The sequence below is a fragment of the Sceloporus undulatus genome, chromosome 1 (genome assembly GCF_019175285.1).
Source record: "Sceloporus undulatus isolate JIND9_A2432 ecotype Alabama chromosome 1, SceUnd_v1.1, whole genome shotgun sequence".
In the NCBI taxonomy this organism is placed as follows: Eukaryota; Metazoa; Chordata; class Lepidosauria; order Squamata; family Phrynosomatidae; genus Sceloporus; species Sceloporus undulatus.
In genome coordinates this window covers 57,156,754-57,174,725 of record NC_056522.1, presented here as the reverse complement: position 1 = coordinate 57,174,725, position 17,972 = coordinate 57,156,754, and the positions used below count along the sequence as shown (strand labels likewise).

At 40.3% G+C, this 17,972-nt stretch overlaps 1 protein-coding gene across 1 annotated transcript; it reads left to right on the top strand.

The window, feature by feature from the left end:
- Positions 1-3,438: 3,438 nt before the first annotated feature.
- On the top strand, positions 3,439-17,861 carry POLR1C (RNA polymerase I and III subunit C). The gene is given in 10 exon segments (XM_042444869.1): positions 3,439-3,806; positions 6,580-6,651; positions 7,452-7,559; positions 9,377-9,509; positions 9,638-9,754; positions 9,981-10,130; positions 13,153-13,302; positions 14,842-14,958; positions 15,618-15,700; positions 15,702-17,861. Coding segments are annotated over 10 exon segments (1,035 nt in total). The 5' UTR covers positions 3,439-3,737; the 3' UTR covers positions 15,738-17,861.
- Positions 17,862-17,972: the final 111 nt, after the last annotated feature.

Genomic DNA, 17,972 nt, shown 5'->3' with positions numbered 1-17,972 from the left:
CCTTGCCCCAAATCTTCCCCTATTCAGTGGCCACAAGGACTTAAATTTTTCATAACAAAACAAGGAGATGGTCATCACCACACTCGCAAGATAGTTGATAAGGTTTTTTTTAATGAAATGCAGAAAGTCACTATTCTCATTCTGTGTATTACCTAGAAAAATAAAATGAACATTGTTGTACTGAAATAAAATATATATATTTATATTATATTGTTGTAATAAATTTATATTTATACCTCCATAAGAGCCAGTGTGCTTTAGTGGTTTCAGAATTGGACAGTGATTGTGGTGGACAGGGTTCAAATCTTCACTTGGCTATGGAAACTCACTGGGTGATCTTGGGGAAGTCACACTCTCACAGCCATAGAGGATGGCCCTCTGAACAGAATTTGCCAAAAAACCCCCACCTCTGATAGACTTGCCTTAATGTCTCCATAAGTCAGAAACAGCTTGCTGACACACAACAACATAACAATCCCAGGGGAAAAAAGACATTTCAAAGAAATCCAGCTTATTATGAATTTTACTAGAATTTAAAACAAACTAATATTTCATACACAATCATGGAGTCAAAAGCCCAGACGTTTGTTGTGGTATTGGCAATTCAGAGAAAATAAAGACTTCATTCTTTTAGGAAAAAATACTACAAAATTCTAAATTTATAAAGGAAAGGTCAAGGGGTAAATGGACACAAAGTCATTCTTCAGCCACATGGAACATAAAAAATGCCTCTGTATCACTTGTCTTCTCTTCTGTAGTTGCTATATGATTACAGAGGCTGCTGCAGCCAACATGTGAAAAAAACCTGCTATAATACTGCATCCATAAATGCAGTGTTGGAACAACGTTTATGTTAAAAAACAAACCTGTACCAGTAAAATGCAAGCAGCAACCCTTAACTGCCCAAGTCTTACTGGCTTCCCTCAATGCAAGTGTGAACTCAGTGCTCTATCCTGTGCTAAAAATGTAGGATATCGGCAACTAATCCCTAAAGGTAGTCATTACATGGTAAAATCCAAATCAAAATATGCCAAGGCTGATCTCCTGTATTTCTACTCATGTCTAGTTGACAGATGGCTTTCCAGTTAGAACTGTGACCTCACAACCGCAACCAAAGCATTCCAAAAATCACAACGAATTCCTTGGAAAATGGATAATTCTTGCTGTGTCCATGTATCTGAACACCATCTTCCCAAGACTTTTTGAGTATAAGAGTGTAAGTCAAGAAAAGCAGGACATGAATGGGAAAAAGACAGCAGTATATCAAAACTTGATATTGAAGAGTAGGCAGACTTTATCAATTTGCCTCTTTATTCTGGTATTATAATTTAATTCAATTATTACTGAATATGTAATGTCCCAATCAAACCTGTTTCCATATTTTATGAGCACTTGTACTGTATACATATAGTTCTGTTGCCCAGTCACTATATAATCTCACTGTGAGTTTAGTCTGATGTATTTGTAAGCTAAATAAAGGTATAGCTGACCATCTCTGGCCTTTACCTGTTTATAAGCAGTTCTAGCAGTAAATATTAAGAATGTGAACGTTGTCCAGTTGGTGTTGTGTGCCTTCAAGACGTTTTCAGCTTATGGCAACCCTATTGAGTGTCATGGGTTTTTCTTAGCAAAATTAATCTGTACTACTACAATGCATCCTTCTTTGTAGCATTCCACCTATTAAAGTGCCATTTAGAAACTGAGAAGAAAAACTGCTCTTGCCAGAAAATTACAACTTTAGTACAAGTGTACTGAGGAAGTCTATGAAAGCTTATGCTGCCAATTTTTTTTTTCCAGTTAGTCTCAAAGGTGCCACAAGATCTCTCTACGATGTATAAACATCTCAATATAAGATGCCATTTCATTGACAGCACCAAACAGTTTATTGATAGCTTTGTTACAAATCAGATACCACATACTTCTTGTTTTGTTGTTGTTAACTGCCTTCGGGTCAATCTCGACTCATGGTGACTATGGATGAAACATCTCCAAGACTCTCTGTCCTCTGCTTAATTCCTGCAACTCCATACCTGTGACCTCCTTAATAGAGTCCATCTATGTAGTATGTGGCCTTCCTCTCTTCCTACATCTCTCCACCTTTCCCAGCATTGTTGTCTTTTCCAATGAGTCCTTCTTTCTCATGATGTGGCCAAAGTACAACAGCCTCAGTTTGGTCATCTTGGCTTCCAGGGAGGTTTCCAGCTTGATCTGTTCTAGGACCCATTTGGTTGTCCTTTTGGCTGTCCATGGGATCCTCAGCAGTCTTCTCCAGCACCACATCTCAAATGAATGGATTTTCTTCCTATCTTCTTTCTTAACTGTCCAGCTCCCACATCCATACATGGTAATAGGGCATACAATGGCTTGTATGATTCTGACTTTCACAAGTAGGAACAGCTGCAGTATCCCAACTGAACATCTTCATGCCCCTGTATGTCTTTTACTGGAAGTCATTAGCATCACAAAGTGGAAGATAGCATCTCTATGTATTAGCCACACCAATTTTTCAGGTTCCAGACAACATTCATTGTACATTTACACAAGGCCTATCATTAAGAGCCATTGTATAATGCAACGGAAAAGGCTATATACCTATAATGTTGCACCGAAAGTGACTACATCCCAAATTCTCTGTCAACCTCAGCACTTTGGATGTTCAAGACTTTGTTGCTGCTGTTGGCCATATTTCCTTGCTAGAAAAATTAATGCATTTAGATATATATTGGAGTGAAAGAGGAATATAGAGCAGAAGGTAGCACACCAAGGGTGAAAGGCCAATACACAACAAACCACATCCATTCGTATATTTTAATTCTTCTATTTGTTTATATCCCGCCCTTTCCCCAAACCTGGGACTCGGGTGGAATGAGAATGCAACCAATGGCTAAACTGCACAGAGGGGCATCATAATCCTGCAAGTAAATGAATATATTGTAACCCAGTTTGAATCCCATTGTGGAGACAGGCGGGATATCAATCCTGGAAATTAATAAATACATTCAGTTTGTAAGTTGTCTCTGGCCTGGGCAGAACAAAAACAAAGGCGATTTAACCAGAAGCACAACACAGAGATTTATTGCAACTTGCAGGTGGTTAGACTATTTAATCCTTTCAGAGTGTATTTCTAGCCCTAAATTATGTGGCCCTCCGCCAGTTGTGTAACTCATCTTCAGTAAGGGCCAAATCATACTGCAGAAATAACCCAGCTTTAAAAATCCTGGCTCAGTGCTAGGGAATCCTGGGAACTGTAATTTTGTGGGACATTTAGCCTTCTCTGTCAGAGAGCTCTGGTGCCACAATAAACTACATTTCCCAAGATTCTCTAACTGAGGCAGAGAAGGGAGGAGAAGGACCCGGATGGAGCACAACCCAGCCCTCCCTATTCAGCGGCGCGCTAAGGACGTGGAGACTCCTCAACTCTCGCGATATTTCTTGGCAAACGGTGTGACGAGAGCGCCGTTTTGGTTGCTCAGGGCGAGAAAGTGTTTTATTTCTCTGAAGGGATGGATAGATAAGCTACAGCGAGAACGGCACAGACAAGGCGGGGAGAGTCTGATCAGCGTCGTGCCAGCGTCAAGGCAGTTACAAAAAACAATGATGTTTTTCCTCAGAGCGCCACACACAAGATGGCGGCTACAAACGGACACGGCGTAGGAGGCGTCGACGTCACGTGACGTCACGGACGTCATCTCGCGGCCCCTCCCTTTTGGAAACGCGCGTCGGACAGAGGTCGCAAGATGGCGGCGCCCGGGAGCGTGGAGGAGATGCGGAGCCGGGTGGTTCTGGGCGAGTTCGGAGTCCGGAATGTAAACGAGGGAACGGGAACCGGGGGGGATGGAGGGGGAGGGATGGCGGAGGCTGGTCCTGAAGAGGGCCTGCGCGGCGTCCGTTGGATAGAGTGATCGGATGTGCCAACGGTCAAAACGTGGCTCTGCGTGTTTTTTGGACTTCAACTCCCAGAAGCCTCAGCCAGCTTGGCCGACGGCCAGGAATCATGGGAGATGAAGTCCAAAACATTGCAGGACCAAAGGACCGAGGAGGACGAGGCGCCTCAAAATGTAGAACGTTCCAGAAAAAGATGTAGAGAAATAAAAATCTCAATGTAAATCCTTTTCGTATGGTTTAGTTCCAGCTGCATCACACGCGCTGCGTTTTATTATTATTTTGGGTCCCAAAACACACTGCAGACATAATAATCCAATTCGAGATCGCCTTAACTGCCCTGGATCAGCGCTAGGGAATCCTGGGAAATGTAGTTTGTCGTGGCACCAATACTCTCAGGCAGAGACGGGATAAATGTCTCACAAAACTGCAGTTCCCAGGATTCCCTAGCGCTGATCCAGGGCAGTTAAGGCAGTCTCAGACTGGATTATTTCTGCAGTGTGTTCTGGACCTCGGTTAAAAGGCCTTGTTGGTTCGCAATAGGCTTCTAGAACTCTGAGGGAGACAGATGCTTCAAGTCATGATTTGCCAGCATCAGTCCCTTGGCTGGAGCTGCATCTAGATGATTAATGTGTGCATTGTGCTGAGATTAAAGGGAAAACAACCCTTTCAGTGTTTGCATTGCGTCCTCAAGCAACCCATTGCCTAAGGTATTTGATACCCTTTCTCCATCAGAGAAACAAACACACCCTGAAGCTCTGGGTGCCAGTCTTGTCTGCTGCTGCTTCTAGGAAAAGGAACTCCAGAAGGATCCAGATTCTCCGCCTTTTTGCAACAAGGACTGGCTGCCAAGGAGATGCGTTTCCTGAAGGGCAGCAGCAGCAGCAGCAAACATGGTGCTACTCAATGGGCTTCTGAGTCATGCTTAAAATGGAGGACGTTTTGGAATTCTTCCTGAACAGAAGCTTGAAATGTAGGACATAGCATGGAAAAGGAGGACATTTAGTCACCCAATAGAGCAAACCCACTGAACCCATGGAATTAACCCAACCCAGATCCAGCCTTGGCCAGATTCAAGTTTTCACGCTTAGATTTTATCTATTCATTTATATACCACCGCCCTCTTGATACAGGAACTCAAGGCAGTTAACAAATGTTAAAATAGAAAACCCGCAGGGATTGCTGTGTTGGCCATTTAGTAAATTCAAACAAAGATCTACCAAGCAGTGATACCTTTATTGGCCAACCGAAATGCACAGCGTACTTGTTGCAAGCTTTCAAAGCTCCATGGGCTTCTTCATCAGGCAAGATGATACAAACCAAACGAGAAAAAACTGGAGATGTTAGTAAGATGCTACATTTTGTTGTTTCTGTCCTTAGTTAAGATGGTATGGGGAGGGTATACAGTGGAACCTCGCCATACGCGGAGGATCCGTTCTGGATCCCGCCGCGTATGGCGATTTCCGCCTATGCTCAAGCCCCATTGTAAACAATGGGGCTTGTGCACGGCGGCGCGGAGATGCGCGGGGTGCAACAGACGCGCACGCCCATTCAACTGAATGGGATGCGCCACCCCTTCCGCCCCGCGCGCGCCCAGCGGCTTGAGCGCATACGCTCAAAGCCGGTTATAAAAAGTCCACGTATGCGGAGGCCCCACTGTATTAATATTCAGGCATCTTACTATTATCTCTAATTTTTCTCCTGTTTGGTATATAACATTTTGCCTGATGAAGAAGCCAGTGGAGATTTGAAAGCTTTCAACAAGTATACCGTGCATTTCGGTTGGTCAATAAAGGTATCACTGTTTGGTAAAATTTAAAATAGTACAAGTTAAAAAAAAATACAGCTCATTAAAGTGTAGGTACAAAGTTTAAAAAAAGCATATGATTTTAGAAAGTTAAGAACATTACACATTAAAATTTCAAATGTATTAAAAACTCTATACAAACCTTAAGATCGAAATTACACAGCATTTAAAGTCCAACTTGCACTGAAAGAGACCTCTTTGTTGGCTGACCCTCAGTATAGATTATATTACCTTATAAATGCCAAAGTAGACCACCGTACTAATACAGGAAACATCTGCCAATACAGTATATTTAGTGTGGAGTGTTTTATTTATTTCTTTACTTTCAGTATTTACACTCAGCTCTTCGTCCAGAAAGGCTCTCAGAGCATCTAACAACTTGTTAATTTGATAGTTCCCTGCCATCAGGCTTAAAATTAAATTAAATTAAATTAAAGGATAAAATGATATGAAAGTTGCTGATTCAGATGTTTCGCCCTATTGTGGCCATTTCCTATCTGGAGCCTTGATGAGAGATGATAAATAAATGCAACAACTAAGGAAACAAATACAGTTTCTTGCATGCAAGTCACTGCTACTTGCTGCTGTGGTTACTTGAATATAGTGTGTGTGTCTGTAAGGATGTGGAGTCCCCCCTCCCTCGGCTGCAGTAGCCCAGGTAACTGTAGTCCAGATAACTGAAAAATATTGTCCACTTTTTATTTCAAATAAATAAATGACAGTTGTTAATCAATTACCATCTAATTCAGTGTTCTCATAGATTGGCTGTACTTGTCCAGGGTTTCAGGCAGAGGATTTTCCAAGTTCTGTCTGGGGCTGAACTATTGTGCTTCTCTATGCAAAGCATATGTTCCATCACTGAGCATCACCTCTTCCCCTCTTTTTCCCAGGTCCACACAACAGACTTTCCAGGGAATTATTCTGGATATGATGATGCCTGGGATAAGAATAGATTTGAAAAGGTGAGAATACTGTGCTTAAGAAAAGGGGTTGGAGCACTTATTTTCAGGCATCTTGGGGTTCTTGCCCTGTTTCTGAGCTTGGCGGCAATTAGCAAGGATTTAGAACCTTCTTGGTTTCTAAGTACTGTTGCCTTATCTACATCTTTTTCCAGGCAGTTGTAGAGTCATATTGCCTGTATGGCGGAGTATAGGCCTTAGTTTTCCAGTGGGTGGGCAACTGTAGAAGCCTAGGGGGGTTATATTAGCCCCCCCAGGAAACTTTAGGAGACCAACTGCTGCTGCAAATAATAAAATAAAAGTATCAAATATAAAAATATTTTGGTGGCTTACTGGGCCATTTTAGGCCCCAGAGAGGCCTTTTAACAACAGGAAGTCATTTCCTTTATCCTATTTTTTTTTAAAGTGCATCTCTTGGGCCTCAGTTGGCTCAAGGGGATGGCAGAAAGTGGCACATATGCAACCCTTGATCCCTGATGAATATTTTGGGACAAAGCCTTTGAAAAAAATTAGGAAAAATATTTTTGACTCCCTAGGTGGCCTTAGGGGCACAAAAACAGCTCTTGGGGGGGGGGTCATATGTCCTGTGAACTGCACATTGCTCATCCATGCCATTAATGTGCAACAGAGTTTGATAGTAGCCTATCAAACCTTTTTTTTAACAAAGTATAAACTGATTAAACAGATCCTTGGTTGTGAAGTATGTGTGTGTATATATATCTTGATCTTGTTCCTTACCAGTGAAAGCATTTTATGCCAGTTAAGGCACTAACCTGTTTTGAAACTCTGTTTGTTTCCCACAGAATTTCAGAATAGATATGATCCATATGGATGAAAGCACACTGGAATTTGACATGGTGGGGATTGATGCTGCAATTGCGAATGCTTTCCGACGCATCTTGCTTGCTGAGGTATCAGTTTGCTTAGCTCAGTTAGTAAAAAGACACTTCTTGGACATTCCTCAGGCTTAGTGCTTCATTGGCTGGGTTGAGCTGCAGTTACTTTTACAAGTACTAGGAGGCTATGGTGAGCTGTTTTAGAATTTCCTCCAGAAGTGTATAAAAATGTTGAAGAAACGTTGAGAAGTCTGTGTTAAAGGTTGAAATGTGGATGAAAGATTGAGATGCAAGAATTAAGACCCATTCTTTGTAGTTTTATATAGAATTTTTTATTTTATATGGTGAAAATGCTCTAAGTCACCTTGAGTTCCATACAAGGGGAAAGGCAGGATATAAAACAAATAAATAAAAAATTGCATTACTTTTAAAAACGATTTTCTCTTGCAGAAAGAGGATAAGTGAGGTGTCTAAGATTTAGGGCCCTTTCACACTACACAACTGTGTAGGAGGAGGAGAGGCCCTCGCTCGCTTAAAAAGAGGACTGACACCTAGGCACAAATAAATGGAGGGACTTCCAGGGTAAATGTGGAGGATGTGGCCAAAGAAGAAGTGCTAGAGTCTAGAGTTCGATGGTCTTAGGCGACCCCTGTGAAGGGGTTGTTCTACCCCCAAAGAGGTCCTGACCCCCAGGTTGGGCACCACTGGACTAGTGGATATAGGGCTTGATAGTAATGTTAGAAATAATTCCCAGTGAATTTACCAATCATGGGGTAAAAATAAACATCTGCTCTAGAGTTCTCACCTATGGACTGAACAGTTAATTTCTTTCATGAGTCTTTCATGAGGCCTGGCTGCACTGGAGTGGTGGGTAGGAGAGGCTGCTTTTGCTTCATGGATGTCCATATGACATCTCATTGCATGTGTGGGTGGGGAAAACATTCTATGTGAATTTGTGATATGGACCTAAATAAGATCAGTTTATCCAGTGTACTTGCAATTCATTGCTTCTACATGTGTAAAGTGATGTGGATAGCTATTGTTTTTTTCCAGTCTGGAACTCAACATATACATAGAGTATGTTTACACTCTTCATTTCTGCACTTGGAGCTACCTGCATATGTTATTGCTTCTCTCTCTCTCTCTCTCTCTCTCTGGAGGTTGAGAGGTTGCATTTTTAGATTAGGAGCAGGGATTACAGAACCTGTCCTTAATGAAGAGCTGGTAAATAAGGAATTGTGGAATTTGTTTAAATGTATACTGTCTCTAAAGTACAGTTACATGTTATCAAGATATGTTTGTATTATTAGATAAGCCACAAATGAAATCACCACAAATAGTCCCCTATTTATTGCTTAAACTTCAAATTTGTATTTTTTTGCCCTGTGCATATAGATACATTTTGGGGGGAAATTGCTAAAACACCATAGTCTCATATGATTAAGCTTTGTTGTTTGTGTTTGCAGGAGATGTTTACATTCAAATTCTGATTCTTTTCATAATATTCACTGCTTTAGATTAAACTTGGTAGAACGTACAAAGTCTAGTTTTTCAGGCTTTTAGCTGTAAAGTTGTAAATGAAGTATTTAAAATGATGAGATGAATGATACTTCTTAGAAATATCACCTCAGACTTTCAGATCGCTAGAATATGTATGTCTTATCTTATGGAGTGAGTCTTGGCTGTACTTCAGGCAACAAAGCCCTGGACCTAAACAATGGATTTCTAGTTTAGATCTTAAGACATGGCATAAAGAAATAGCATCAGCTTCAGAACCAAAAAAACAGATACATATGAAATAAGTGGATGTGGATGTTTATTGCGGACTGATCCTTTGAGATAATGTGTCTGAATATCTCTTTTTAGTAGTGCATTTATCTTCTCTTTCCTAGGTGCCAACCATGGCTGTTGAGAAAGTCTTTGTGTATAATAACACCTCCATTGTTCAGGATGAAATTCTGGCTCATCGTTTAGGACTGATCCCTATCTGTGCAGATCCTCGACTCTTTGAATACAAAAGTGAAGGTGCAGTGGTGTGGAATGCGTTTGTAGGGGACCAAACTGACTAAACCAAATTAGATTCTAAAAGCTGCTCACGTTACCAAAGCAAAGACTGTGTGTAGAGTTCTTAATTTCTTTCTTTTCTTCTGCAGAAGATGAATGTGATGAAATTAATACTCTGCAATTCCAGTTAAAAATAAAATGTAGCAGGAATCCTCAGGCACCTAAAGAATCATCTGACCCTAATGAACTCTATATTAACCATAAAGGTAAAAACATCTGTTTCAGAGTAATTGTCCTGTATTCTACTTCTTGACACTTAGTATCTCAGTCTTCATTCAGTCTTCCATTTCTGAATCTTGTGTTGTTAGTTGGAGCCAGTTGCTGCCCATAGTTGCTTCTTTTATTTCGTTGGCAGTAGAGAAAGGTGCCATAGTTGATTCAGCTGTCTGCCTAGTTACAAACACTTTTTTCTGTGTCATTTTCTTTCTACAGTTTACAGCAGGCATATGGAATGGGTACCACTGGGGTCACAGGCTGACAACATGAATTCTAATTTCCGTCCTGTGCATGATGACATCCTCATTGCACAACTGCGGCCTGGCCAAGAGATTGACATCCTTATGCACTGTGTAAAGGGCATTGGTGAGGTGGTTAACACTACTAATATTGTGGAAATGTGGGGCAAAACTAAGCTGGGATTTTTATGTGGTAGCTGGGGCTTTCTGCTCACTATTGGACCACCACAATGTAGAAGAATTTTTACTAAGATCCTTTTCCAAGGATTTTTATTGCATTAATATTCCTTTTTATATTTAAAACTTGGGCCTCTGCTGTACTGTAGACAATTGAGAAATTTCTGTTGAATAGAAAATGTCCGTGGATGCACATCTGTATGGCTCAGTGTAAGTAGTAGTTCTGCATGTGGACCTATGGTAGGCTGAGCCATATACCATCTCTCGTCTTACTGTACACTATCCCATTACCTTTCTGTGCCTCATGGGAGTGGGCTGGATTAGAAAAGCATGTGGCTGTGTCCCACTAGCCAGACATGAAATGATGACATCAGTGCTGAGATCCAGCAGCGTCTTGCAGAAGTCTCATTGCTGATGCAATAGCATTAGCTTCTTGGCTGATGTAGCCACATGTTTCTCTTCCCACTCTCCATGAGGCACAGAATGGCTATACAGGGGGTGTTTATGTCAAGGGTGGGGTGGGGCTTTGAGCACTGTGAAGGGTGGAAGGGAATACCAAGCTCGGCAGTGTCCCATAAAGTACATATACTGGTGAAGGAAAAACTTAAACATGTTAATATCAGAATGCCAGCCCATTGTTAACAAAAATAAATGTTGGAAATGCCAAAAAGAAGTGGGTGCTTATCTACATAGTTGGTGGTTATGTGAAAAAGTTAAAACTATATTGGAAAACTATCCATTGTGAAATGAAAAAATACTCAAATTTAAGGAATGTGCCGACCCCCAAATGTAGCTGCTAAATATGATTGAAAACCAAACATTGGAGAAAAAAAAGAAGAGAAATTACTGTACTTTTTTTCATCACTGTGACAGCAAGATTGCTTTGTGCAAAATATTGGAAGAAAGAAGATACCCCTAATATAGAAGAATGGAAACTTATAATTTATGAAATGGACAAACTAACATGCCTGTTGAAAAAAAGACTCCTTAAAAGTCCATTATAGAGAATGGGATTCCTGGAAATGTTATATCCAAGCTGTAGAATATTATTATTATTATTATTATTATTATTAAGATAAAAGACAGTGATGTAAGTTACAGAATTTACAACTAGACCTGATGGAACAGTGCCTGTCTTTTTCACTCCCTCCCAGGTCTGATGATGACAGTAGGTACAGAAGGAGGGTTCTTCTTGAGGCAGGAATTTTATTTTAATTAATTTTAATTTAATTTTTCTCATTAAATTTAAGAGAAGAATTGGGGGACAGAGTGACGTAAGTCACAGTAAACGGGGAGAGGAACTAGTTAGGGAAGGCCTGCTGGAAGAGATCCATCTTAAGAGCCTTCTTAAAGGCTGTAAGAGTAGAAATGTCGAGGATGTCCTTTGGCAGGTCATTCCATAACTTCGGAGCAGCAGTGGAGAAGGCCCTCTGGGTAGCTGAGGTTAGTCTAGATTTTTTTGGCTGAAGTAGATTCTTCCCCGAGGACCTTAGAGTATGGGAAAAAGTATGTAAAGAAAAAGAAAGTATGTACAGTGAGCCCTTCCTTTACGTGGGGGATCCATTCCAGATCTACCCGTGTAAGGGGAATTCCGTGTATGCTCGAGCTCCATTCAAAAGAATGGGGCTCGTGTCTGTGCCATGGCGCATGCGCCACAGGCATGCAAATTGTGCCAAACATTCTCCTGGTGTGGCTTTCAGCATATGCTGACAGCTGCGTAAATCACGCCTGCGTATAACGTGGACACACTGCATATTGCTTAGTAGAATAATAATAAGATTTGTTGATAAGAGTATTAATGTAAGCTACATAGTTTGGGGTTAGATAAAGAGAAGAGTATCTGGTGGGTATTCTTTATTTTATTTTATTTTTATTCCGCCTTTCTCCCAAAGTGGGACCCAAGGCGGCTAACATACATACAACACAACAGTTAAAATTGTACAATTAAAATTGTAAAAATATAAAAATTACAAATATAAAATTTAAAAAACACAAAGTTAAAATTAACAATCCAAGACCATCCCTCTTATCTCCCAATAAAACCAAGCCTGCCAGATCTCAAAAGGCCTGTTTAAACAAAAATGTCTTTGCCTGCATGCGAAAGGCCAGCAGTGAGGCGGCCAGCCTAGTCTCCCATGGAAGGGAGTTCCACAAGGTAAAAGCAGCCACTGAGAAGGCTCTGTCTCTTGTCCTCACCAGGCGAGCCTGGGATGGTGGTGGGACCGAGAGAAAGCCTTCTCCTGAAGATCTTAGGGCTGTGGGTGGTTCATATGGGGAGATATGGTCTCTCAAATAGTCTGGTCCTAAGCCATGTAGAGCTTTATAGGTCATGACCAGCACTCTGGATTGTGCTTGGAAACAAACCGGTAGCCATTGAAGCTGTTTCAATACAGGAGTTACATGTTCTCTGTAACTGGCTCCAGTCAGCATTCTAGCCACAGCATTTTGGACTCGCGGAAGTTCCTGAACAGTTTCCAAAGGCGGCCCCACGTAGAGCATGTTACAGTAGTCCAAACAGTAGTGTTATAGAATTTGATAGAAACAGCAATATAAACTATATATTATTGTATGATGATATAAATTTGAAAACTTAAAACATCTTTTATAATTGGATATTTAACTTATGTAAAATTAAACAGAAATTAAGAAAAAGTGATATTACAAATTATAATGGTAAAGATTATTCAGCAGTACTAGGAAGTAGTTGAATGCTTGTATGTTTTTGGATGTTTTCGTTTATTTGTTTTTGTGTGTGAAGTTTTAAACCAAAGAATGCCAGCCCATTGGTGTTGGTGAAACTGATTTTAATTGTTCTTATGTAGTGGACTGACTGACTGCTACCCCCCCCCCTCCGATATCTCCCACCGCTACTTACTTCCATTTTTCATTTGCTACTTTGCCCCCACCCCTATTTTTATTTTGTTTTTATTAAATATATGTTTTAAACATAAAATTATGTCATCTTTCTTTAGGTAAAGATCATGCAAAGTTTTCTCCAGTGGCAACAGCCAGCTACCGCCTGTTGCCAGATATTACTCTGCTGCAGCCTATTGAAGGGGAAGCAGCTGAGAAGCTAAAGAAGTGCTTTTCAGCTGGAGTTATTGAAATCGAGGAAATCAAAGGTATTTTGTACTTCTTTTAGATTGTAAAAGTCACAGTTTCTGTATATTGAAGTAAAAAAGTATTATGAAAAACATTCTGCCTCTGGCTAATTGAGACTGGCATCCTGTTAGTATTATATGCAGGCATAAGTTAACCTTAATAAATAATAGATTCTTAGAGTTAGAAGTGAACACAATGGCCATCTAATCCAACTCAGTGTCATGCAGTAATACATAATTAGAGCAGTTCTGAAAGATGCCCATCCAATCTCTGTTTAGAGAGTTTGAAAGATTGAGACTCCACTACCCTCCAAGTCTGTCTATTAGCTCTTATAGTAAAGAAGTTCTTAATGTTTAGATGGAATTTCTTTTTTTGTACTTTGAATCCATTGGTTCATATTTTAGTCTCTGAAGCAGCGGAAAATAAGTTTTCTCCATCTTCTATAAGACATCCATTCAGATATTTAAAGATAACTATCATGTCACCTCTCAATTTTCTCTTATTCAATAATAATAATAATAATAATAATAATAATAAATTGTTATTTATATGCCGCCTCTCCCGCAGGATCGAGGCGGCTTACAACATCAGGTAAAAACACATATGAAATACAACATACAATTAAAATGCATCCCTTTAAGTCCCTCCCTCCCAATCTTACTACAATAAAATATCAATTAAACAATCAAGAATTAAAAGAATTAAAAATTAAAATTAAATTAAAATTGAATAATCAAACATTCAGCCAGTCAGAGGCAAGGGGATGGGCAATTTGGGTGCTCTCTATGATATGTATCCATGGGAGGCCAGGTGGATTATTCAGGTCCTGTCGGAAGAGATCTATCTTGACAGCCCTTTTGAAGATGTCAAGATTGGTAATGTTCCAGATCTCTTCCGACAAACCATGCCATAGTTTGGGAGCAGCCGATGAGAAGGGTAACTGCCATTAACCTGGTCTTTATTGTTTGAAGAAGGTTTTCCCAGAGGACCTAAGTGTGCGGAGCAGACTTTATGGAAGGAGGCGATCCTGCAATAGGTTAGACACAAGCCATGTAGGGCTTTACTTTGTACTGTGCCCGGAAACTAATAGGCAGCTAAACATACCCGGCTTCCAAAGGCATTTCTCATAAGGCTTGGTTTCCAAACCTTTGATTAGCTTAGTCCTCTTTCTCTGGACATGTTCCAACTTGTCCATATCCTCCTTAAACTTGGTGCTCAGAACTGGACATAGTATTCCATCAGTTCAGAGAAGCTCCAGTGGTGAAAGCTGGCTTTGCACAAACACCACCTGTATCAAAACCAGCTCAGCCAGCTTTGCTGAAGTGAGTGGGGAGTGGGACAGAATCAGGCAGCAGTCCTCTCCTGTGCCTCCTCTTGCACACTGCCATTGCCCCCACCTTGATGAAGACTCAGGAAGTGATGTATGGGTGTCATCTTGGCCACACCAGTGGGTTCCCACCAAAACGTATAGTGAGAGATCATTATGCTGTTAAGATGGGGAAGATTCCTTAAAAGCATGCTTGTACTTTGTGTTTCAAGTTTTGATTTCTTTTTCCTAGGGAAAAAAGTGGCAAGAGTGGCTAATGCTCGTTTGGACACATTTAGTAGAGAAATTTTTCGTCATGATGATTTGAAAAACCTTGTGCGCTTGGCTCGAGTAAGAGATCATTACATTTGTGAGTAATCCTTCAAATACTTGGTGATTTTAGTAATTCTTCAAGCCCACTGTTTGACTGTTTACTTTACAGTCTCTTTATAGATGGTTCTGTAGTCCTTCAAATGTTATGCATTAAAGATCTATGAGTAGTTTTCCATGCTTTTAAAGCTGTAGATATGCATAAAAAGCTGTTTGACTCTCAAAATGAATATACATGTTTATTAAAATGGATAGTTAAAATAATTTGGTTTCATAGTTCAGTTTCTGAAACATTAAGCAACCTTCACAGTCAGATGTAATCTTTAAACCGTAATCTGAGGTGCTGATATTTGCTTTTGCATTTGAAAGCATAAAGTTGTTGTTGTTGTTGTTATTGTTGTTATTATTATCATCATCCCCCCGCTCTTTTCCCAAATCTGGGGAGTTATTATCCTCCACTAACAGAAAGTCTGTTTTGGGATGTTAACAAAGCCATAAAACATGCTGCTTTTATTCCTAGTGAGGAATTAGGTTTCTAAAACATATCTTGACAATAAGATGTTAAGTTTGTGTATTGTGTATATGTTTTACATTGTATAAGAACAGGGCTGGCTGTTTTGTTGTTGTACTTGTAAAGCACTTTGCACATTGATGGCATTATATAAACAAACAACAACAACAATTTATTTTTTTCCCCAGTCTCTGTAGAGTCAACAGGTATCTTACCTCCAGATGTATTAGTGAGTGAAGCTATTAAGGTGTTGATCGGTAAATGTCAGCACTTTTTTGGAGGAGCTGAAGTCCATCCAGAAGAAGTGACTTTAGGAACACAAAACTCATCAGAAGAGTCTTAGCAGAGCTCTCTATGGCTGCATTTTGAGAAGGAGCTCCAATGAAGTCTTTATCAGCTGGTGCATCTTCAAGAGATATGGAAGACTGACACCCTTTCCCATGTACTTCCTATTGGCAGTCATCTAAGATATGGTTGAAATGCAGCTGTGTAAAGGCAGTGCCACTGTGGAACTTTTTGCAAAGATCAGAATGTATTGACTTGGGACTTTGATTCTTTGACAGATGCCCCACATGGGGTGAAAAGAATGTGTTAGGACATTAAGGTGTAAGTGGCTAGTAATAAATTCTTGCCCATGTATGTTTGCCTTGAGGACTATATTAGAAAGCTGTACAGTAGATCCACCTCTTAAAGGTGAATTGTGTTCATAGTTCCTTAACATGGGCCTTAAGGTTTGTTTGACCTGGATAATACCGCAGCGCTATATAGTAAGGACTAATGCTACAGTCCTCTCATGCTAGCAGTGGGGTTTTTAACAAGTGTTGGCCACTTACTTGGCCACCACGTTGGCCACTTACTATGAATGTTCATTTACATTGGTAAAGAAGATATCCAGGGATGTTTTTATCTGTGAAGGAGACATCCAAGAGTGAGTTACCACCCAGACAAGGCAGGGGTTGTATGATCAAACTTGCTGCTATGCTGAAAAAAACATTATTCCCCTGTTACTTTCATAGCAAAATGTGGAACAGCCAGAAAGAAAATGTCACATGTTGACCAAGTGAACACAATATTATTCTTGGCAGACAAGAACCAACATTCAAAGGAAGCATCCAGGAATTGAATTTACCCACGTTACCTAAGAAGGTGGGAATGTCTTAGATTAGGAATTTTGATGTGGGGGACCAACAGTTTTCCCCATAATGTGCCAAGGGCCATGCCATAATGGTGTTCACTGATTAGCGTTTCTTTCTTGGAAGTTCTGCAGGGGCTGATAGCTGATGGCTCATGGACTGGCACTAGTCTATAAACCACCACTTTGAGTAGCACTGTTCTAAAGTCTGTAGATTTGTTCAGCAGGCTGATCAGAAGAGTAGTGGCTGGCAGGTGACAAGTGCTTTTGGCAGTGAGAAGCAGCGGGTGGGACTATAGGCTGACTAAAACCATGCTGGGCACTAAACTTTCAAGCAGAAGTAGCAGTGGATGTTTTGTTTTTAACTCCTTAAACATCCTTGGCAGTCTAGGAGGCTGGTTTAGAAATTGCACATCAGAGTTGCTTTTTCTCAGGTTGACTGAAGCAAGCAGGGTAGTTTAAGAGATGCTTAGCCAAACCATCCAGTACCATGGATTTGGTTTTACAGAGAAGGCAGTGAAATTATATCTTGAGGAGGGAGACCAAAATGGGACATGACCTATGAGTGTAGAAAAATCATGAAATAAATATAAAATGGCTGCCTGCTGTCCTCCAGTCTATTGGTAGTGAAGAGAATGGATGTGCGATTTTTCTTAAACGGGGGGCCTCAGTGGAATTGAGAGTGTGAAACCACCAATGATGGACAAAGCTTGATGTGTATTTTTGCTACCATTATAATAACTCTTCTTTTTGTAGAATGATGATTAAATCATTCAACTTCTCGTCCTCTTTTGCTCAAGATAAGGGTACTGGAGAGTCACAGAAACACCAAGCCAAGGGAAGCAGAAGGAATGCTCATTAATGAGTGAGATGCTGATGTAGCGTTTGTAGCTTTGGGTGTACAGAAGCAGCCAGCTTGCATAAGAAGGGATTAAGTCTTTTACCAATGGCACATATGTTATAAAAGAGACATTTTGTCTAGTATTTTTGAACCCAAGTGAACTAAAGTCTGGGAATAGCTGAAAATGGAGACAGCTTTACAAAAAAGTTTGGGGAAAGACTGAACACTAAGAGGTAAATATAAAACAAAGGGTATAGTAATAATCCAAAAGGGAATTGAAAATAAAGGTACGGATGTTGTCTCTAAGAGAAGGAACTCTACAGGGAGTACAGTGCAGTAGCAACAATGATAACGTGGACCTGGCTTGCCTATGCAGTAGTGAGTCATCGTCTACTGGATACATTCTGCAGAATGTGATTTATGGATATACTTTTCTGCTTATTAAAGCAGCTGAAATTACTTTATGCTCCTTTACAGCATTATTTTTTCATATTGGAAAGTATTACAGATGGTAATAATCTAATGCCTGCATGTTTAACTAAAACCTGTAGAATTCTCACTTCCCTTGTT